This window comes from Ovis canadensis, chromosome 2 (genome assembly GCF_042477335.2).
Source record: "Ovis canadensis isolate MfBH-ARS-UI-01 breed Bighorn chromosome 2, ARS-UI_OviCan_v2, whole genome shotgun sequence".
Lineage (NCBI taxonomy): Eukaryota > Metazoa > Chordata > Mammalia > Artiodactyla > Bovidae > Ovis > Ovis canadensis.
Genome location: NC_091246.1, coordinates 220,799,260 through 220,822,609, shown reverse-complemented (window position 1 = coordinate 220,822,609; position 23,350 = coordinate 220,799,260). Strand labels below are relative to the sequence as shown.

Sequence of the window (23,350 nt, the reverse complement as noted above, 5' to 3'; positions counted from 1 at the left end):
ACTTATGGGTTATATAGCTGTAGGTTACTGACAAATTTGTATGCTTGATTGTAAAAATAGAAACTATTTCCTTGGTCTTTTTCTTTAATACAATGTATGGTCTTACCCACTATATTGTGGTTTGTTTTTGAGTTAACTAGACCTGATACAAATTCTTTCTTTGTAATTCACAAGGTTTCTGAGCCTTCATCTGTGTGTGTGAATGTATATGTAAAAAAGACAGAGACAAAGAGAGAGACATAAAAGGGGAAACAGCTGAATCCTGGCATTTACAGATGCTTACTAAAATGGCTTATTGTCATTATTGATTTTCTTTCATTATCATTGTTATTACTATTATTGTTATTTTGATGAAGTTAAGAAACCTATACACCATAGGGGAAGAATTTTATTTATACTCATGGTAATTTAAAATCAAAATAAATTCACAGCTACCTATAAAACAATTTTTTTATTCTTCAAAGAAACATATAATTGAGTCAATGAACATTATACTATTAAAGACCTCATTATTCAAAAAACTGAGATCATGGCATCTAGTCCCATAACTTCATGGCAAATAGATGAGGAAACAATGGAAACAGTGACAGACTATACTTTCTTGCACTCCAAAATCACTGCAGATGGTGACTGCAGCCGTGAAATTAAAAGTCACTTGTTCCTTGGAAGAAAAACTATTATAAACCTAGACGGTGTATTAAAAAGCAGAGATGTCACTTTGCCAACAAAGATCCACATAGAGCTATGGTTTTTCCAGTAGTCATGTATGGATGTGACAACTGGACCATAGAGGAGGCTGAGCACTGAAGAACTGATGTCTTCAAACTGTGGTGTTAGAGAAGACTCTTGAGAGTCCCTTGGAGAGCAAGGAGATCAAAGCAGTCAATCCCAAAGGAAATCAACCCTGAATATTCACTGGAAAGATGGATGCTAAAGCTGAAGCTCCAATACTTTGGCCACCTTATGCAAAGTGTTGACTCACTGGAAAAGAACCTCATCCTGGGAAAGACCGAGGGCAGGATGAGAAAGGGGCAACAGAGGATAAGATGATTGGATGGCACCATCGACTCAATGGACATGAGTTTGAGCAAACTCTGGGAGACAGTAAAGGACAGGGAAGCCTGGAGTGCTGTAGTCCATGGGGTCACAAAAGAGTTGGACATGACCGATGGACTGAGCAACATTAAAGACCTATAAAGTACCAAACTTCTGTGTGTATATAAGGACTGAAGGGAGTGTGGTGATTCGGTTTTAAAATTAAGAACAGAGAATATTAAATTATCTGAGCAACACTAAAAATTTACAGTTGAGTTTTTTATTATGGCTAGTTAAGGACTGGTGGTATACAATAAGAATACAGAGAAAGCAGTAGAAGAAAATAAGGTGGGAGAGAGAAAAACAAACCTGGGACCAAAAAGAAATGGCTGTATCAGGAAGCAGAAAGTGAGACAAATTGAAAAGGAACAAACAGTCAGAGGAAAAAAAAAAGGAGGGGAGTTCCCAGGGAGATGAGTTGTCCCAAAGTCACAGCTTAATTTCCTTTGAGGTATGTTACTCTGGAAAATTAGTGATTATCATTTTCTACTCACAATTGATCTGTTTTTTTCTTACTGTCTAACTCATAATTCTAGAATATTTTCTCCTAATGGGCTAACTAGTGAAGATTATGACAGAGAAATTATTCCCTGGGTTGCAGTAGTAGTTATCAGGGCAGCTGTCTTTCCAAAGGCTGCAAATATATTCAGCTGAAATCTAGATTTTGTCTTTGACCAAGAGTCAAATGTTTCCCATGTTTTCTTTTCCTTATTTTCATTTAGTGAAAGCTTCTCTCTTAATCTTCACATAATCATTGGTCACTGTAGGCTGTGCTTACAGTATCTAGACCGTTCAGAGATCCCAGACTGTGCACCAGCAGACTAGCACAGGCTGTTCCTACCAGCTGAGGTCCAGGATCACAAAGCATCAAAGGAGTTTGTTACTCACCCTTCAAAACCCTGTTGTGTTTGCTACTGTGAAATAATTAAAAATTAATCAAGATGATGAAATATGAGTGTGATAAGCAGAACTGCTATCAATGAAAATTAAATTAATGCTGTGGAAAAGCGAGGAGATCATCTGAGTGTCTCAAGCTCTTGTTTTAGATTACGGAAATTACAAAATTGAACTTGTTAGTGATGCGTTATTGGTAAGAAATATGATGTAGAATTCCAATCAACAGTCACTTAATCAAAGAAAAAGTCAGGACCTTACATCAAAAGACTGGGATGTGAGTACAGATGAACTGTTTTAAGTTGAAATAGACTACTTAGGGAACGAATGTATCATTATTATAGTTCTTTTTACTAACGAAACTTTTTCAGTTCATTAACCTACAGGTTTTGATCATGGCAGATAAAATCATATCCACTGTGCTCATAAGCAGGATACCATAGACAGTATTCTTGGTACATGCAAATAATCAAACAACTGGGTCTTAGAAAGTAAATTCCACATAAATTCATCCAGAGCAAATGAAAACCTCATCACAGGTAAGTGTACGTTAGTAGAGTTGGTTAACACTCTCTTCTGAGACTTTCGTCCTCGTTAAACATAACAGGGGCTTCCCTGGTGGCTCAGTTGGTAAAGAGTCTGCCTGCAATGTGGAGACCCAGCTTCCATCCCTGAGTGGGGGAGATTCCCTGGAGAAGAAAGGCAACCCACTCTACTCTTCTTGCCTGGAGAATCCCATGGACAGAGGAGCCTGGTGGGCTACAGTCCATGGGGTTGAAAGAGTCAGACACAACTGAGTGACTAACACTTTCAATTTCATTTTCTTTCAAACATAACAGGAATTATTATAACAAACATGTTTGTCAAGTATTTTTGTACAAATCCTAGAGTTCTTAAAGGTCAATAATAAACTTGGGATTATATAAACAAATGCAATAAAACAATATTACTTACCTAAACTGTAATCAAAATGATATATCTGTGGTTATTTACAAAAGCTGACCACTTAGTAAGAAATTAATCTACCATAGAAATCTATGATAGGCTGTATGTTTACTGATTCTTCACAGAAATATTTTTCTCAAACACTCTTAATAAGGGCAGCATAAATTCAAGATTTTAAACATTTGCTATAAATGTAAATATGCAGATTCATAAAATAGTACATTTTAATAAATACCAAATAATAAGCTTCACTTTCACACTGATGTGATTATGGTTTGCAAAACTATGATCCTCAAAAGAAAATAAAACAATGTGTTAATGAGGAAAAAAAGTACACTGGTAAAATTTTAAGTAAAACAATCAAATTAAATGCATAGTTGCTGAGATCTTATTTTTAAAATAAATCCTACAAACGTCTCTTAAAAAACGTGTGCTTCATTTTAACCAAGAACTGCAACCTCTACATTAAATATGCACAGTCATGCACTTAGGCTGTACTGCCACCAAGTGCCTCAACCAATTAGTATTGAGGTTCTTGCAGCAGCTTTATGCAGATTCTTTCAGTGTTACACGCAGTAATTTCAGATACAGGCTAAGAGCAAACCACTTTGATCATAAACAGTTATAAAAGCATCAAAATTTAGACATGACAATAAAACCTCAAAAGTATTAATAAAACATCAAGAATCCTACCAGCTCACTGGAAGTTCGTGAAGTCTGAATATGTTATTCAGCTTGTAGTCAAATTTTGCTGGACAAAGATTCTCTTTGCCTAAATCCAGGTTTGGATTTGGTTGCATATGTGTAGGAAATTCTGAATCCTAGAGAAAAAATAAAGCAAGAACTCTGCGTAAAATAGAAACTCTTTGTACACATTGATACAGTCTTATTTAATATTTTATTTTAAAAATGCTACTATTAAATCCATCATTCTTGATTTTAGTTTTGAGAAAATATGCAATAAATATAAAATTTTAAATAAGGCATATATCTAATTGTATAACTATAAACTGCATGCTACATGGTAAAAATTCCTTGCAAACATCCCTTTACTGAATTACAATGAAACACAATATAGCATTTCTTATATATTATTGGTCTATTGTCCTTTTTCAATAAGTTTCCATCCCCAACAGTATTATTTTTATATTCCTTTTGTTCTCTATAGATGGGGAACTGAACATATCTTAATTGGATAACAAAATAACAACATTCACTAACAATTATGGTTTTCTTTACATCTGAGGATACTGGGATAATTTACTTACTAAAGATAAAAGATTTCTGTCATAATCATTTTAAATTTCACATACATAGAATCCACATCTGCCATGTATTGGTCATTTCCCTCCAAAATGATGTAAAAGATAATTTTCAGCCCCTGAGAAAGCAGTCTCTCCTCAGTAGAAGGAAGACACCCTATGAAGAGCACTTGAAAGTGAAGTGTTAGTCATTCAGTCACGTCCGACTCTTTGTGACCGCATGGACTATAGCCCACAGGCTCCTCTGTCCATGGAATTCTCCAAAAAAGAATACTGGAGTGGGTTGCCATTTCCTTCTCCAGGGGATCTTTCTGACCCAGGAACTGAACCTGGGTCTCTGCACTGCAGGCAGACTTTTTACAAACTGAGCCATCAGATGGATGATCAATTGTTCAACTCTATAGAAAAAGGGTCCTTAACACTTTGAAACTGCCTTTAAAAGAGGGAGACACATTAGTTGTTTGCACATTCATTGATTTATTCAAAAGGTATTTTGGAGTACTATTTTATCCCAAACATTATTCTAGGTATGGGGAATCCACTAATGAATAAAGCAGATAAAAAGACTTGTCCTGTGAAGGTTACATTGTAACAGATTATTTAATATATCCTCAGAGTTTGGAAAATTACAAAGACAATTTTAATAAATGAAGTATCTTTTTGATCACAAAAGCAATATATTAATACATTTTTTATAATACTACAAAGAAAAAAATTAAACCTTTTTTTACTACGAGATTAATTACTATTAGATTCCCTCATAGCTCTGAGAATCTGAGTGATAATGATTAGTGTTATCACTTTGGTTTACCAACTTGTCTGTCTCTGTATCTCAGTTTTTACAAAATTGGAACCATCCTCTACTATCCACCCTCCATCTTTCATTTAACATTACTGCATTTTCACAGTAGTCTATTTTGAAGGAACGCAAACACATTTTACTTAAAATAAGCTATATTTGTTTCCCATATGATTATCAATGCTATGAACATGGTTTTCTATCTATAAATCTCCACTTTACTGATTGCATCCTTAAAGCACAGTTTAGAAGTGTAAGTAAATAATCATCCAAAGAAAATATATATTTTTTAAAAAAACATGATACCCTTTCACAGATTTCTCTTTAGAATTATGACATGAATTCATATACCTGCCAGTTTTATAATAATATATACAACACACCACACATCTTTGTTATGGACCCACTCACACAAGTATTTATTTCTTTGAGAAATATTTATTATTGTCTATGTAAGGACAGGCATTGGCTTCAGATCTTACAATATATCACTGACCAAAACAGACAAAATTGCCTCCCTTGTGGAGACTGCATTCAATCATGATGACACCATGAACAATAAAATAATAAATATACAAATTATAAGATAGAAAATCTGAAAAAAAATGTTGCTAATTCATATATAAAACTATTTCATTGGCATTTCACCAATTAGATTGACTATTTTTATATTTCTTTTTGTACTTCATTTTTCCTCAGGTGTGTGTATATGCCTTCTGCCCATTTCCCTATTGTTGTGATAGTACTTCATTTTAATAATATTGCCTGTGTTAGAAATGGAGGAAGGGCAAATTATTACGTTGGAAAATACAGAAAGGTGGTGGGAATCTGGTCTTAGTGTAATTTTTTGACTACATGGAAATATCTAGAACCAGAAACATTATCTACAGCAATTTGTATAAGCACTGTTAAATCAATCATTAGTAAAACTAATACAATGAGACATTTAAGAAACCTAATCAACTAATTTTGATAAAACCTAATCAACTACAACCTGTTTGATAAAACTGAGAAGACTAGAGGGAAAGATTTACAAGAGCAGTGAAGGCATAATAATAGCAATCCTATCTCAATAAAGATATGGAGAATCCCATGGACAGAGAAGCCTGGTGGACTACCGTCTATGGGGTTGCACAGAGTCAGACATGACTGAAGCAACTTTAGCAGCAGCAGCAGCATCAGAGGCAAAACATAAGGTACTTTATCACCCAGGCTGTATACTGAAACATTCCAGGAGTCAATAGCAGGCAGGAGGCAATCAATTAGCAGGCAGGATCAGAGAGGTAAGCGCAGGATACATAAATAAGGACAATGCATGGAGGGTAGAAGAATGAAAATAAATCTTAAAAAACTATTTGAAATTATATGACTATTGTCCTTCCTATGTATTGGCAAGGTACAACTGGAGGGCAAAGCTAAACTCTCAGTAATGGGCCTTGATAGGTCAATGGTTCTCAGCTCAGTACATGTTGAAATCACCATGTAGCTTTTTAAAAAATACCAATATCACCAAAACCTACTCCAGGCCAATTAAGTAATAATGCCTGAAAGTGAGGCTCTGACATTGTTATTTATGTTAAAGCTCTCCATGTGAAAAAGAGTAGTGATTGATAATTGTCACTTTTCCTCACAAATCAGTTTCACCACATACTAGCATGTGAATTTAGTCAAGCTACTCACCAAGCTTCCTAAGCTGTATTTTCCCACATGTAAAATACAACCAAAATCACACTGAATTCACTGACTTGAGGATTAAGTGAGTTAATCTCTGTGGAGCATCAATCACATGCTTGGCATCTAATAAATCCTTAATAAACATTAGCTATTTCTGTGTTTATTTTTATTATTGCTGCAATTAGTGGCACATGTTAATCTCAACTGGTGAGTAAATTTGTAGAGTTATTTCATACTTTACTTATTTATTATAAAATACTTTCTCTTAATCAAAGCCCAGGTTTAATTTCTTCTGGTATGCTGATTACAGAATAGTTTACTATGATCCAACCTGTCAGAATTCAGTCTCATATCTGGTTAACTGCTGGCTATCTCTCTTTGTCCCGGGATCAATAATAAATGGAGTTCTCTTGCTTCACTGACCAGCCAGTTGGGATTAACACAGCCTTGCTGCTTATATTCACAGGATGAAAGACCAGATGGGTAACTTTCTCTCCGTTTCAGTGACATACCAGTTAGGTATCCCCTGTATCTATCCTGATTGGAAAGTCAATTATCTATTTGGCCTCCTTCCACATGAGTCTCTTGGGTACCAAGGCTCTGTATCTATGCCATTTAACTTCTGTCTGCTTCTCGGTCTTGTTTAATGCTTTCCATTGAGCTAACATTCATGACAATAATCCACAGCAATCTTGAATCTGAAGCTCAAAATTATTCACTCAGGCATTCACTTAAAACATTTGAGTGTTTACTTCATGTCAGGCATTAGTTTAATTTTACCAGACCACAAATATAAGTAGAATACACTCCTTCCCTTGCAAGGACTCAGTCTCAAGAAGGAACAGTATAAATGAAAAGGACAGCTAGAGTAGAAATATGTAGATGATATTAAGGTGAAGAAATATGCAATAAAACTATAGGAATGAAGTAGATAAAGTTATCATATTGCATATATTGTGATTTACACTGATAGACATTAGAGATATAGGTAATACATATAAAGCTAAATGGGAAAAGGGAACTATAAAGAGATCATATTACTATAAATGTACTACAGTTATAAAGTAATAATGTTCATATATGCAATTAATGAACAGAAGATATAAAAGAAAAACATTTCATTAAATCTAGCAACAATAAAACACACATCTCGTAGAATACTAATATGAAACTCAGTAAATCTCAAGAAAAACATACTTTATTCAGAGATATAAAACAGGGATTGATTTAATATAGATATCCCACAGACTCAGGAAGTCTATTGACAAAGTTCTTGAGAAGTTTGATTTAAATATTTAATACATTTCAAATAAAGACTTTACTGTGAATTTTGAGGAGCCCTAGTAAATTGTTCTAAAATTAATCTGGAATAAAAAACCAGACAATATTGTTTTGACATTTATAATGTCTCCATTTTACACCTGAGAAGACAAACTCATAGTAATTAATCCAAATACAAGCAACCAGTCTAACTCAGTTCAGTTGAGTCACTCAGTTGTGTCTGTCTCTGCAACCCCATGGACTGCAGCACTCCAGGATTCCCTGTCCATCACCAACTCCTGGAGCTTGATCAAACTCACGTCCAGAGAGTCAGTGATGCCATCCAACCATCTCATCCTCTGTTGTCCCCTTTCCTCCTGTCTTCAATCTTTCCCAGCATCAGGGTCTTCAAATGCATCAGCTCTTTGCATCAGGTGACAAAAGTATTGGAGTTTCAGCTTCAGCATCAGTCCTTCCAATGAATATTCAGGACTGATTTCCTTTAGGATGGACTAGTTGGATCTCCTTGCTGTCCAAGGAACTCTCAAGAGTCTTCTCCAAAACCACAGTTCAAAAGCATCAATTCTTTGGTGCTCAGTTTTCTTTATAGTCCAACTCTCACATCCATACATGACAACTGGAAAAATGATAGTCTTGACTAGACGGACCTTTGTTGGCAAAGAAATGTCTCTGCTTTTGAATATGCTGTCTAGGTTGGCTATAACTTTTCTTCCAAGCAGCAAGCATCTTTTAATTTCATGGCTGCAGTCACCATCTGCAGTGATTCTGAAGCCCCCCAAAATAAAGACTGTCACTGTTTCCATTGCTTCCCCGTCTATTTGCCATGAAGTGACGGAACGAGATGCCATGATCTTAGTTTTCTGAATGTTGAGCTTTAAGCCAAATTTTTCACTCTTCTCTTTTACTTTCATCAAGAGGCTCTTTAGTTCTTCTTCACATTCTACCATAAGGGTAGTGTCATCTGCATATCTGAGGTTATTGATGTTTCTACTGACAATCTTAATTCAAGCTTGTGCTTCATCCAGCCAAGCATTTTTCATGATGTACTCTGCATATAAGTTATATAAGCAGTGTGAAAATATACAGCCTTGACGTGCTCCTTTCCCAATTTGGAACCAGTCTGTTTTTCCATGTCCAGTTCTAACTGTTGCTTCTTGACCTGCATACAGATTTCTCAGGAGGCATGTCAGGTGGTCTGGTATTCCTGTATCTTGAAGAATTCTCCACACTTTGTTTGATCCACACAGTCAAAGGCTTTGGCATAGTCAATAAAGCAGAAGTAGATAATTTTCTGGATCTCTCTTGCTTCTTTGATGATCCAGTGGATGTTGGCAATTTGATATCTAGTTCCTCTGCCTTTTCTAAATCCAGCTTGAACATCTGGAAGTTCATGATTCATGTACCATTGAAGCCTGGCTTAGAGAATTTTGAGCATTACTTTGTGAGCATGTGAGATGAGTGTAATTGTGTGGTAGTTTGAGCATTCTTTGGCATCTGAACTTTTTCAGTCCTGTGGCTACTGCTGAGTTTTTCAAATTTGCTGGCATATTGAGTGCAGCACTTTCACAGCATCATCTTTCAGGATTTGAAATAGCTCAACTGGAATTTCATCACCTCCACTAGCTTTGTTCGTAGTGATGCTTCCTAAGGCCCACTTGACTTTACATTCCAGGATGTCTGGCTCAGGTGAGTGATCACGCCATCGTGATTATCTGGTTCATGAAGATCTTTTTCATACAGTTCTTCTGTGTATTCTTGCCACCTCCTCTTAATATCTTCTGCTTCTGTTAGGTCCATACCATTTCTGTCCTTTATTGAGCCCATCTTTGCATGAAAATTTCTCTTGGTATCTCTAATTTTCTTGAAGAGGTCTTTAGTCTTTCCCATTCTATTGTTTTCCTCTATTTCTTTGCATTGATCACTGAGGAAGGCTTTCTTATCTCTCCTTGCTATTCTTTGGAACTCTGCATTCTAATGAGTGTATCTTTCCTTTTCTCCTTTGCCTTTAGCTTCTCTTCTTTTCATAGCTATTTGTAAGTCCTCCTCAGATAACCATTTTGCCTTTTTGCATTTCTTTTTCATGGGAATGATCTTGATCACTGCCTCCTATACAAGGTCACAGACCTCCATCCATAGTTCATCAGGCACTCTATCAGATCTAATCCCTTGAATCTATTTTTCACTTCCACTGTATAATCATAAGAGATTTGATTTAGGTTAGTGGTTTTCCATACTTTCTTCTATTTAAAAGTCTGAATTTTACCATAAGGAGTTCATGATCTGAGCCACAGTCAGCTTCCAGTCTTATCTTTGTTGACTATATAGAGCTTCTGCATCTTTGGCTGCAAAGAATATAATCAATCTGATTTCAGTATTGACCATCCTGTGATGTCCATGTGTAGAGTTTTCTCTTGGTTGTTGGAAGCAGGTGTTTTCTATGACCAGTGTGTTCTTTTGGCAAAACTCTATTAGTTAGCCTTTGCCCTGCTTCATTCTGCACTCTAAGGCTAAATTTGCCCATTACTCCAAGTATTTCTTGACTCCTTACTTTTGCATTCCAGTCCCCTATAATGAAAAGGATATCTTTTTTGGGTGTTAGTTCTAGAAGGTCTTGTAGGTCTTCATAGAACTGTTCAACTGCAGCTCCTTCAGCATTACTGGTCGAGGCATAGACTGGGATAACTGTGATATTGAATGGTTAGCCTTGGACACGAACAGAGATCATTCTGCCATTTTTGAGATTGCATCCAAGTACTGCATTTTGGAATCTTTTGTTGACTATTATGGCTACTCCATTTCATTCTTGCCCACAGTAGTAGATATAATGGTCTACGTCTAAATGTCTCCAAATCTAACAAGTTTTCAACTATTACAAAATGATGACTAAGCAAGAATGGAATATTTCTTTAATCTTTCAATTATCAAATTGAATAAAGATATGTTTTTAATGTAATAATGCAAACTGTTGGATAAGATATGGAAAACATTTCTTCACTTGGGATGACTATAAACTGACTCGACATTTTCAAAGAAATATCAACTAAAATAAAAACTGACTTGGCAATTCCACAGCTAGGAATTTGTCTTACAGATAATCTCTCAATGTTTCACCAAATTATATACACAAGCTTTCTTTTTCATTTGTGTTTTTTTGTTTTTGTGGTTTGCTTTTATTTTGTAATATGCTGCACTTCTTACAATTTTAGTTATTAAGGACAACTTAATTGTGCATCAATACCTTGATTTATTGTAACAATTATGGTACTATTCTGCTATATCATCTTTAAATAGACTGAAGTACATCCAGTACTGTTATAACCCTAGGGCCCAGTTGTTAAAATACTGGAAAACATTTGTACTACTTGGAAAATAGCTGCTATCCAAAGCATATACTCTATATTCCTCTTACAACCACACTTTATCTCCTTCTTTGGGTACATCCCCTGACCCAATTTATTTATAATATTGCCCTAATTATGGAGATTTTTGCCATACCTGGGGCCCAGGACCACTCTCTCATCCAACATCTAGCGTCTATTCTGATTGGTCAGATCTCATGCTCTAATGTTGACTTGTCAAACACTTTGAATATCACTCTAAATGTATATGTATTTATGTTAAATTAACTCTATATTACTAACTTAAAAATGTATAGAATGGCATATTAAAATCATTTCATTTTTATAAAATAAACAAAGGATCTACACAAGTAAGGGCTAATGTATTATGATACATTTTTTAGCGAGAGAGAGCAAGAATCTTAACAGTGGTCACGAGGAGGTGATCAAGATGAAAGAGCAGGAAAATGTGGAGCTCACCAACCCCCATGCATGCATGCATGTTAAGTCGCTTCAGTCGTGTCCGACTCCATGCGACCCTATGGACAGCAGCCCACCAGGCTCCTCCATCCATGGGATTGTCTAGGCAAGAATATTGGAGTGGGTTGCCATTTCCTTCTCCAATGCATGAAAGTGAAAAGTGAAAGTGAAGTCACTCAGTCATGTCCAAATCTTAGCAACCCCATGTACTGCAGCCCACCAGGCTCCTCTGTCCATGGGATTCTCCAGGCAAGAGTATTGCAGTGGCTTGCCATTGTCTTCAACCCACAGGAACACATCCAAAATTCAACAACATGGGAATTCTTACTGAAAACAGAGACTAGAAGAAGACCCACAAGTAGGCAGGCAGAAAGGGAAGAAAAGCAATTAGACTGGCACTGAGCCCCTAGGAGGGGACACAGAAGAGGAGTGGGACTACACGGGCTCGACAACCCTTCTTGGGGGTGTGCAGTTGAATCCCCATCTTGGGTGTATGACACCAAGATACACTTAGCTGGTTTGAAAACCAGTGGGACTGACAATGGAGCTGTAAGAAAGTTAGACTCTGCTTGTGAAGAGTGCACACATGCTTGTTCAGCCTCAAAACAAGGTAAAGGAAGCAGACTGAAACTGCCCAGTGGTCAGTTTCCCCACAACTGTCCCTGCATGCTGGGTGGGAATCTAAATTTCCATAGTCACTATGGAAAACATTTTGGGGAGGTTCCTTGAAAAATTGAAAATAGAACAACCATATGATCTAGAATTTCTACTATGGGGTGTATACTTCATGAAAACAAAAATATTTTAAAAAGATACCTGCACTCCCATGTTTATAATAACATTATTTACGATAGTCAAGATATGAAAACAACTTAAGTGCCCAGCAACAGATGAGTGAATAAAAAATATGTAATAGGCTTCCCTGGTGGCTCAAATGGTAAAGAATCTATCTGCAATGCAAGAAACCTGGGTTCAATCCCTGGTTTGGGAAGATACCCTGGAGAACTGAATGCAATCCTACTGCTAATATTCTTACCTGGAGAGTTTCATGGACTGAGGAACCTGGCGGGCAACAGTCCATGGGATCACAAAAAGTTAATCATAAACAACTGAGTGATTAACAATGGAATATTGCTTGGTCATAAAGAAGAATGAAGTATTTCCATAAAAATGAATGACATATTTGAAACAACACAGATGAACCCAGATGTTGTTATACTTAGTGAAATAAGTCAGATAGGTAAAGAAATATACTCTATTATCATTTATATGTGGAATCTAAAAAATAGATGAATAAGGTAAAACAGAAACAGATGCACATATACAGAACAAACTAGTGGTTACCAGTGGGGAGAGGAAAAGGTAGAAGGGAAAGAAAAGGGTTGAAGATTAAGAGACATAAACAACAGTATGAAATAAATAAGCTATAAAGATATATTATACAGTATAGGGAATATAGCCAATATTTTATAACTCTAAATGGAGTATAATATATAAAAATATTTAATCACTGCTATGTACCTGAAACCAATATAATATTACAAATGAACTAGATTTCAATAAAAATATTAAAAAATTTAAAAAGGGGCGATAGCTGTGAACATTCACAGCAGCACTATTTATAAGACGTGGAAGCTAAGTTATGGTTGTTGTTGTTGTTGTTCAGTCACTAAATTGTTTGTCTCTTTGAGACACTGTGAACTGTAGCCCACCAGGCTCCTCTGTCCATGGGATTTCCCAGGCAAGAACACTGGAGTGAGTTGACATTTCCTTGCTAAGACATGGGAGTAACCTAAATTTCCATCAACGGGCAAATGTATAAAGAAAATGTGGTATATACATACATGGAATGGAATATTACTCAGTCATAAAAAAGAATGAAATAATGCCATTTGTAGCAATAAGGATAAATCTAGAGATCATCATACTAAGTGACCTAAGTCAGAAGTAAATGAGACAAATATCAGATGATGACATTTATACATGGAATCTTAAAAAAATAATACAAATGAATTTATTTACAAAATAGAAATAAACTCACAGACACAAAAAAGAAACTTAAAATTACCAAAGGGTAAAGCAGAAAGAGGAATAAATTGGGCATTTGGGATTAACAGATTTATACTTCTATGTATAAAATAGATTTGCAACAGAGACCTACTGTATAGTATAGGGAACTATATCCAATATCTTGTAATAACCTATAATGGAAAAAGTCTTAAAAAGAACATATCTGAATCAGTTTGCTGTATACCTGAAACACTTGTATATACTATATTTTAATTTAGAAAAGGAAAAAATTATATTAAAAAACAATAAAACATTGAAAAAAATTAAAAATAAAATAAGAAGCAGGCAGGAGGCTCAGGATCAGCAAATGGGATGGGATGATGGAAACATAGTCTACAGTGATGTCCTTTGAAGTTCAAGGAAGGGATCATGTTCCAAGCAATCTAAGTAGCCTCTGTTTGCAGCTAGAAAAGTCTAGGAAAGGATTCTCCTCTAAAGGCCTCCAGAAGAAAGCCAGCCCTGACACCTTGATTTCAGATTTCTGCCTTCCAGAACTGTGACTTAATAAGTAAGTGTTGTTTTAGCAAAAAAAAAAAAAAAAAGAAAGAAAGAAAAAAAATAGTTGTCATCAATGGATGTAGTAAATTAGAAAAGACCTTGATTCTGGGAAAGATTGAGGGCAGGAAGAGAAGAGGACGACAGAGGATGCAATGGCTGGTTGGCATCACCAACTCAATGGACATGAGTTTGAACAAACTTCAGAGATGGTAAAGGACAGGGAAGCCTGGCATGCTACAGTCCACATGGTTGCAAAGAATAAGAATAACAACAAATAGAGATCAGAGCAAAGGGAAAAGAATTAATTACTTTTAATATTATACCTTTCTTTACTGTTTGACTATTTTATCACATGAATAGTATTTTCTTAATTTTTCAAATAAAGCAATGTATATAAAGAATCTAGTCTACACATATTAAATGCCCTCAAACTTGTGACTAGTATTTTCAAACCATGGCTCAACTGGATATAATATAGCTAAAACCTTAGATTTTAAAAGACTGTTCAAATAAAACAAGTCTGGTTAATATAGCAGAGACTATTAAGTGTTGGGAGCCAGCATGAGGAACTCTGCCCATGGCAAAGGTCACGAGGAAGGAAGCTTGGCATACGCAAAGGTGTGATCAAGCCTCAGGAAACCCCCTGTTCCCGAGCATCTACCCCCAAAATCAGAGTACTTTACAGTGGGCTCTCCCCCATAACCATTTCTCTCGGAGAAGGAGTTAACTTGCAGCTCCAAGTTAATAAAAATTCCTGGGCGTGACAAGAGTGTTTCAACTTATGAACTCTGAAGGTTCTCTGGCCTGCCTGATAAGGCTCGTCCGGCTGCATGTGATTGTTTACAGCCTCCCAACTGTGAGAGGCATGGGATGTTTTAAAACTTTCTAAATACAGACTCTTTTGAAAAGTTAAAAGATCATTAATATAGTATTAGTGGCTTGATTAGGAATTATATTGGTGCAGGGTTTTTTCATTTGCCCTGCCAATAATAACTGCTAATTCCCTGCCCTAGGTGTGACAAGGATGTCTCAGGTCAAACCTCTCTGCTGACAGACTAGCTTGTGTGACAACCTCTCAATCATAAACAGCACAGAGAGTTTGGAGTATTAGCACAGGGCTTTTTTCATTGATGAGTCAATGACTGCCATCAGGCCTCCATATCCTTAGGCACCTGGGAATATCTTAATCAATGTATTTGGAATATAGAAAAGGAAATATAGTTTTTTGATGTTAGCAATACTAGACTTTTGAGTTAATGAATCTTCTCTTTTGTTATAGATCACTGTACTTTGTTATAAATCACTATGCTATGTAAAAATGTAACTTTATCACTATCTTAAGACCAAATAGATCTTAAGGGAAACATTGGTGAAGGGTTTACATTTGTTGAGCCAATATTTGCTGCTAAATCTCCATATTCCTGCCCTTATAATGAATATAACTAACATATAGGAGAAATAAGTATTAACCTTTAAGATTAATCATGTTAAACCTTAGGTTAAGTAAATTCCTTTCTTGATTGTAACTCACTACACCCTCACCCTATAGGAATGCAACTTTATTTGGAGGGTGGCGCCTGATTTAAGAAAAAATCACCCCTGGAAAAATAAGCTTTCTGGTTAACTGACCGCTATCAGAAAGGGACATAAAATGTTAGCAGACCTCATGGCCAGAAGATGATGAAACTCATAAGACCTTTGTATAATTTTATATGAAGCACCTGACTGTGACAAGGGTCAGGTCTGCTGACTCCCACATGACTCTGTATCCATCCCTATGTATAACAAAAAGGTATATAAACAAACCTGAAAAATAAAGAAATTGGATCAGTTTCTGGAAAGACTGATTCCCCCGTGTCGTTTCTTTCTTGCTCCCTGCTTTCCTGGCTGAATTCCCATCTGAAATGTGGGTACTCACCAAGCCTGCTAATTCTGCCTGGGCTTCTGAGATTGAACCGGGGAGGCCTCAGTGCCTCCTCTCCTTCGGAAGAATGGAAAGACACCTGTGGCCTACGTAGGTGGTGATTGGTATTCCATGTAGACCAGTTATTCAGCCTATTTTCTCCACTAATTCTCCTACTGCACTATCTGTTTCTAATCTCCCTCTATATCTGTAATTAAGTTTTTTCCAGGACGCCAATTCCGTCCCCACCTTCGAATCATCCTGGATCCACCGGGGCTGGACCCCGGCAATTAAGAGTTCTTTTACATTTCCCTACCTCCCTTACCGTTAAACTGAGTTAAAGTTACAGGGTTCTGAAAAACAGGATGTGAGTAGAAATAATGTAAGTTGTTTCTAGTCCTAGCTTTTAAACATCCCAACATAGTTCCAGATTTTGTAGTCACCAGATGGATGCCAATATACATGAGTCACTGAATGGAAGAGAGCTACGCAGAGGAGTGACACTACCCACAGTTAGTATGAACCTTAGTTGTAAAAAGCACTTTGGGTTTGGGGTCTTACCTCTTGTAGTAGCTAATGTTGCTTACACTGACTAGCACAGAAGAAAATTATGAGGCTTAATTATGCGCCTACAACTGCAGGCACATAATTAAGGTGGTAAAGCATCTCCTGCAATACAGGAGATGGGGTAGGTTCGATACCTGGGTAGGGAAGATCCTTTGGAGAAGGAAATGGCAACCCATTCCAGTACTCTTGCCTGGAGAATTCCATAAACAGAGGAGCCTGGCAGGCTATATATAGTCCATGGGGTCGCAAAGAGTCAGACACGACTGAGCAACTAACATACACAATTATTTGCCACTTGTATTAATTTTAAAAATTACAAGGTTAAAGGATGAATGTTTTCAAGTAGACATGGCATTAAATGAACACTGCTGTAAAACAAATTTTAAGGTGATTTTTCTCTTCCTCTCCTAAATTCTTATGTTGAGAAGAATTTACCAGAAAAATGGAAATTTTGTGTCATTATTTCTGTGTCCTCATTATTTCACTCATCACTCAAGTGGTCCATTGCCTGCTGACAAACTTCACACATCAACTACCTAGGAATGACTGACAACTGACATTATCTGAAAGACTTGATTGAGCTAATTGACATTCACAGTCTGAGCATAAAAATGAGAGTGAGTGAGGGAAAGCCTTCCTCTTTACTTATGTGTTCTTGCTTGACCTTCATCTTTGTTTGCATTGTGTGGCTTTAGATTATAGAGAAGATTATACTTGCAAAATGTTTTCACAAGTATTTAGGCATGTATAGGAATACTCCTAAAACTAATAATTCTTAACAGTTTCTTCTGTATATGATTATATCAAGCAAATAGTTCTTCTGTATTTAAAAGCTATGCCTGAGTCATTCTTTACTTTGACCCCCATCAAATTCAGTTCATTTCAGTTCAGTTGCTCAGTCATGTCCAACTCTGTGACCCCATGAATCGCAGCACGCCAGGCCTCCCTGTCCATCACCAATGCCCGGAGTTTATTCAGACTCACGTCCATCAAGTTGGTGATGCCATCCAGCCATCTCATCCTCGGTCATCCCCTTCTCCTCCTGCCTCCAATCCCTCCCAGCATCAGAGTCTTTTCCAATGAGTCAACTCTTTGCATGAGGTGGCCAAAGTACTGGAGCTTCAGCTTTAGCATCATTCCTTCCAAAGAAATCCCAGGGCTGATCTCCTTCAGAATGGACTGGTTGGATCTCCTTGCAGTCCAAGGGACTCTCAAGAGTCTTCTCCAACACCACAGTTCAAAAGCATTAATTCTTCAGCACTCAGTTTTCTTCATAATCTAACTCTCACACCCATACATGACTACTGGAAAAAAACATAGCCTTGTCTAGACGGACCTTTGTTGGCAAAGTAATGTCTCTGCTTTTCAATATGCTATCTAAGTTGGTCATAACTTTCCTTGCCAGGAATAAGCATCTTTTAATTTCATGGCTGCAGTCACCATCTGCAGTGATTTGGGAGCCCCCAAAAATAAAGTCTGACACTGTTTCCACTGTTTCCCCATCTATTTCCCCTGACAGAATGTGGTCCACTGGAGAAGGAAATGGCAAACCACTTCAGTATTCTTGCCTTGAGAACCCCATGAACAGTGCAAAAAGGCAAAATGATAGGATACTGAAAGAGGAACTCCCCAGGTCAGTAGGTGCCCAAAATACTACTGGAGATCAGTGGAGAAATAACTCCAGAAAGAACGAAGGGATGGAGCTAAAGCAAAAACAATACCCAGCTGTGGCTGTGACTGGTGATAGAAGCAAGGTCCAATGCTGTAAAGAGCAATATTGCATAGGAACCTGGAATGTTATGTCCATGAATCAAGGCAAATTGGAAGTGGTCAAACAGGAGATGGCAAGAGTGAATGTCGACATTCTAGGAATCAGAGAACTAAAATGGGCTGGAATGGGTGAATTTAATAACTCAGATGACCATTATATCTACTACTGTGGGCAGGAAGCCCTTAAAAGAAATGGAGTAGCCATGGTGGTCAACAAAAGAGTCCGAAATGCAGTACTTGGATGCAATCTCAAAAATGACAGAATGATCTCTGTTCATTTCCACGGCAAACCATTCAATATCATGGTAATCCAAGTCTATGCCCCAACCAGTAATGCTGAAGAAGCTGAAGTTGAATGGTTCTATGAAGACCTACAAGACCTTTTAGAACTAATACCCAAAAAATATATCCTTTTCATTATAGGGGACTGAAATGCAAAAGTAGGAAGTCAAGAAACACCTGGGGTAACAGGTAAATTTGGCCTTTGAGTACGGAATGAAGCAGGGCAAAGGCTAACAGAGTTTTGCCAACAGAATGCACTGGTCATAGCAAAAACCCTCTTCCAACAACACAAGAGAAGACTGTACACATGGACATCACCATATGGTCAACACTGAAGTCAGACTGATTATATTCTTTGCAGCCAAAGATGGAGAAGCTCTATACAGTCAGCAAAACAAGACTGAGAGCTGACTGTGGCTCAGATCATGAACTCCTTATTGCCAAATTCAGACTCAAACTGAAGAAAGTAGGGAAAACCATTAACCATTCAGGTATGACCTAAATCAAATCCCTTATGACTATAAAGTGGAAGTGAGAAATAGATTTAAGGGACTAGATCTGATAGATAGAGTGCCTGATGAACTATGGAATGAGGTTCATGACATTGTACAGGAGACAGGGATCAAGACCATCCCCATGGAAAAGAAATGCAAAAAAGCAAAATGGCTATCTGGGGAGGCCTTGCAAATAGCTGTGAAAAGAAGAGAAGTGAAAAGCAAAGGAGAAAAGGAAAGATACAAGCATCTGAATGCAGAGTTCCAAAGAATAGCAAGAAGAGATTAGAAAGCCTCCTTCAGCAATCAATGCAAAGAAATAGAGGCAAACAACAGAATGGGAAAGACTAGAGATCTCTTCAAGAAAATTAGCAATACCAAGGGAACATTTCATGCAAAGATGGGCTCAATAAAGGAGAGAAATGGTATGGACCTAACAGAAGCAGAAGATATTAAGAAGAGGTGGCAAGAATACACAGAAGAACTGTACAAAAAAGAGCTTCACGACCCAGATAATCACGATGGTGTGATCACTAACCTAGAGCCAGACATCCTGGAATGTGAAGTCAAGTGGTCTTAGAAAGCATCACTATGAACAAAGCTACTGGAGGTGATGGAATTCCAGTTGAGCTATTTCACATCCTGAAAGATGATGATGTGAAAGTGCTGTACTCAATATGCCAGCAAATTTGGAAACCTCAGCAGTGGCCACAGGACTGGAAAAGGTCAGTTTTCATTTCAATCCCAAAGAAAGGCAATGCCAAAGAATGCTCAAACTACCGCACAATTGCACTCATCTCACACGCTAGTAAAGTAATGCTCAAAATTCTCCAAGCCAGGCTTCAGCAATACGTGAACTGTGAACTTCCAGATGTTCAAGCTAGTTTTGGAAAAGGCAGAGGAACCAGAGATCAAACTGCCAACATCTTCTGGATCATGAAAAAAGCAACAGAGTTCCAGAAAAACATCTATTTCTGCTTTATTGACTATGCCAAAGCCTTTGACTGTATGGATCACAATAAACTCTGGAAAATTCTGAAAGAGATGAGAATACCAGACCACCTGACCTGCCTCTTGAGAAACCTATATGCAGGTCAGGAAGCAACAGTTAGAACTGGACATGGAACAACAGACTGGTTCCAAATAGGAAAAGGAGTATGTCAAGGCTGTATATTGTCAGCCTGCTTATTTAACTTTTATGCAGAGTACATTATGAGAAATGCTGGGCTGGAAGAAACACAAGCTGGAATCAAGATTGCCAGGAGAAATATCAATAACCTCAGATATGCAGATGACACCACCCTTATGGCAGAAAGTGAAGAGGAACTAAAAATCCTCTTGATGAAAGTGAAAGAGGAGAGTGAAAAAGTTGGCTTAAAGCTCAACATTCAGAAAACAAAGATCATGGCATCTGGTCCCATCACATCAAATTAGGCTAAAGTAAAAAGACTAACAAAAATAAAACATATAACCAGTAAATTATCACTTGAGAACTCCTCTAGTTTGCCACATTCTTCAAGTATATTTCTAGATTAACCTACTTATTTGTGCCAAATCCTCACAATAGCGCTGCATGTTGGGTATCATATCTCTTTGACAGTAGACAAAAATAGAGCTCAGGTAGGAGCTTGTCAGTGGAGTGTTCAGCAAACTGTTCAGTAATAGTGCCAAGAATCAGAGTCTATCTTTCTGGCCGTAGGGTCTCAGTTACTTCTTCTTTGCCCTGTAGCTCTAGGATCTATGCCAGTATTCTTGTGTCTCCAACTGGACTCTGCTAACCAAGATCTTTGATGAAATAAGACTTACCCTTTCTTCTAGCTTAAGAACCACTTGGCTGAAATATAAACCACAGGCAAACAGCTGCTGAAATTGCTGGGGAGAATGCCATATCTACGTGGAATTTTCAAGAAAGCATCTTGAGACAGTCTTGGGGGTTAGGAGGAGATGGATAAAGATGAACATGATGAGACTGTATATCACTCTGATTACAACAAGGACATATAAGGATTGTTTATCATCCTCACTTTATGATGAGTAAAATCAGTCTAAAATAATCTAACCCCTTTCCCAATGTCATGGATTCTTTAGGTTAAGAACCTCAAATTGAAATCCAAGTTTGTTTGACTCGAAAATCCTTTTTATTTTACCATATTTTTTGAATTCTTTAATCAAAGCCTGTTGATTTAAACCTTTTTCTTTTTTTAAATGAGCTTCCTATACAAAAAAGACTAAAGATAATTAAACTTTTTTTTCCCCCCTCAGTGGCTTGGTAAAAATTATGAATATTACAGTTGAATAGTACAACTTTGTTCACTCTTTAGTTTTTTGGTCTCCTTCTAATTATGATAATAACAGCACATTCTGCTCTTTATTCAGCCCCTCTTTGTGCAGTTTCTAATCTGTTATAAGCCACAAAATACCTCAACCAGATCACTTAAGCCTATTTTCTTAGCTATGCCAATAAGGTTCTCTATGAATAACTTCTACACAGTAGCACAATAATTTTTAATGTAGATCACTGGTGGGATCTCTCTGATGGTTTTGTTGAGGGATAAGTCTACATTTTTGATGATTTAGACTCAAGAATATTCAATATAGATTAATGAATAAACTGGTGAAAACTAGTTTAACTATTTGGGAACAAAAGGCAGAAAATTGTATCCTATCCAGGTCCCAAATTAATTTCAAAAGGATTAAAGATCAATGTTAAAATAAAAAGAAATCATGAAAGAACCAGAAATAACATGTAAGTAAATATATTATTTGGAGTACAGAAGCTCTATCCAAGCATAATATTGAGGAAGAAATTGTGAAGTAAAAACAGTTTTAATGATTACACAGTTTTTAAAATTTCTAATATTAAAAAAAGGCAAAGGAAAGACTGCAAGGAAAATGTTGGTATTTAAAAGTAATAATATAAAGTACAGAAGGATATTTTAAATCATAAAAACTAAACTCGAGGGAAAAAAATAAAAAAGTCTATAGATACACAAATCACCAATGAAGTAGTCAGTAAACATATAGAAATGGTCAGTCTCACTAATTATTTAATAGACACATAACAACAAACGAGGTGTTATTCATTTGCAAACTGGTAAACTATACTTTTAAATGGGAAATTGGTGAGGTACTCTTACACACAGCAAGTAGAAATATACATTTACATAATTTTTAGCAGGAAATTTGATGATATATATCAAATTTATTAAGAAATGATCAAACAACTTTTATCAATAAGTCTATTTCTAAAAATGTATTCTAGGAAAATATTCACATCAACATGCTAAGATGTATATATAAAAACATCCATGGACCATTATCTATTATAATTAAATACTAAAAACACCTAATTTTTTTTAAGGGATTAGTTAATTGAAGAATACCATGCATCTAGGTAATGGGATAATATTTAGCTATGCAGTTCAGTTCAGTTCAGTTCCATCACTCAGTCGTGTCCAACTCTTTGCGACCCCGTGAATCACAGCACGCCAGGCCTCTCTGTCCATCACCAACTCTCAGAGTTTACTCAAACTCACACCCATCGAGTCAGTGATACCATCCAGCCATCTCATCCTGTGTCGTCCCCTTCTCCTCCTGCCCACAATCCCTCCCAGCATCAGAGTCTTTTCCAATGAGTCAACTCTTTGCATGAGGTAGCCAAAATACTGGAGTTTCAGTTTTAGCATCAGTCCTTCCAATGAACACCCAGGACTGGTCTCCTTTAGGATGGACTCGTTGGATCTCCTTGCAGTCCAAGGGACTCTCAAGAGTCTTCTCCAACACCACAGTTCAAAAGCATCAATTCTTCGGTGCTCAGCTTTCTTCACAGTCCAACTCTCACATCCATACATGATCACTGGAAAAACCATAGCCTTGACTAGACGGACCTTTGTTGGCAAAGTAATGTCTCTGCTTTTTAATGTGCCATCTAGGTTGGTCATAACTTTCCTTCCCAGGAGTAAGTATCTCTTAATTTCATGGCTGCAATCACTATCTGC

The 23,350-nt window shown here is 36.9% G+C and overlaps 1 protein-coding gene across 2 annotated transcripts in view; it reads right to left on the bottom strand.

The window, feature by feature from the left end:
• SPAG16 (sperm associated antigen 16) overlaps positions 1–23,350 on the bottom strand; it is a 1,117,670-nt gene that overhangs the window by 942,615 nt on the left and 151,705 nt on the right. For both annotated transcript variants that reach the window (XM_070292279.1, XM_069578269.2), the window contains exon 10: positions 3,628–3,755. In XM_070292279.1, the coding sequence (XP_070148380.1) occupies positions 3,628–3,755 (128 nt within the window). The remainder of the gene's footprint in view (positions 1–3,627; positions 3,756–23,350) is intronic.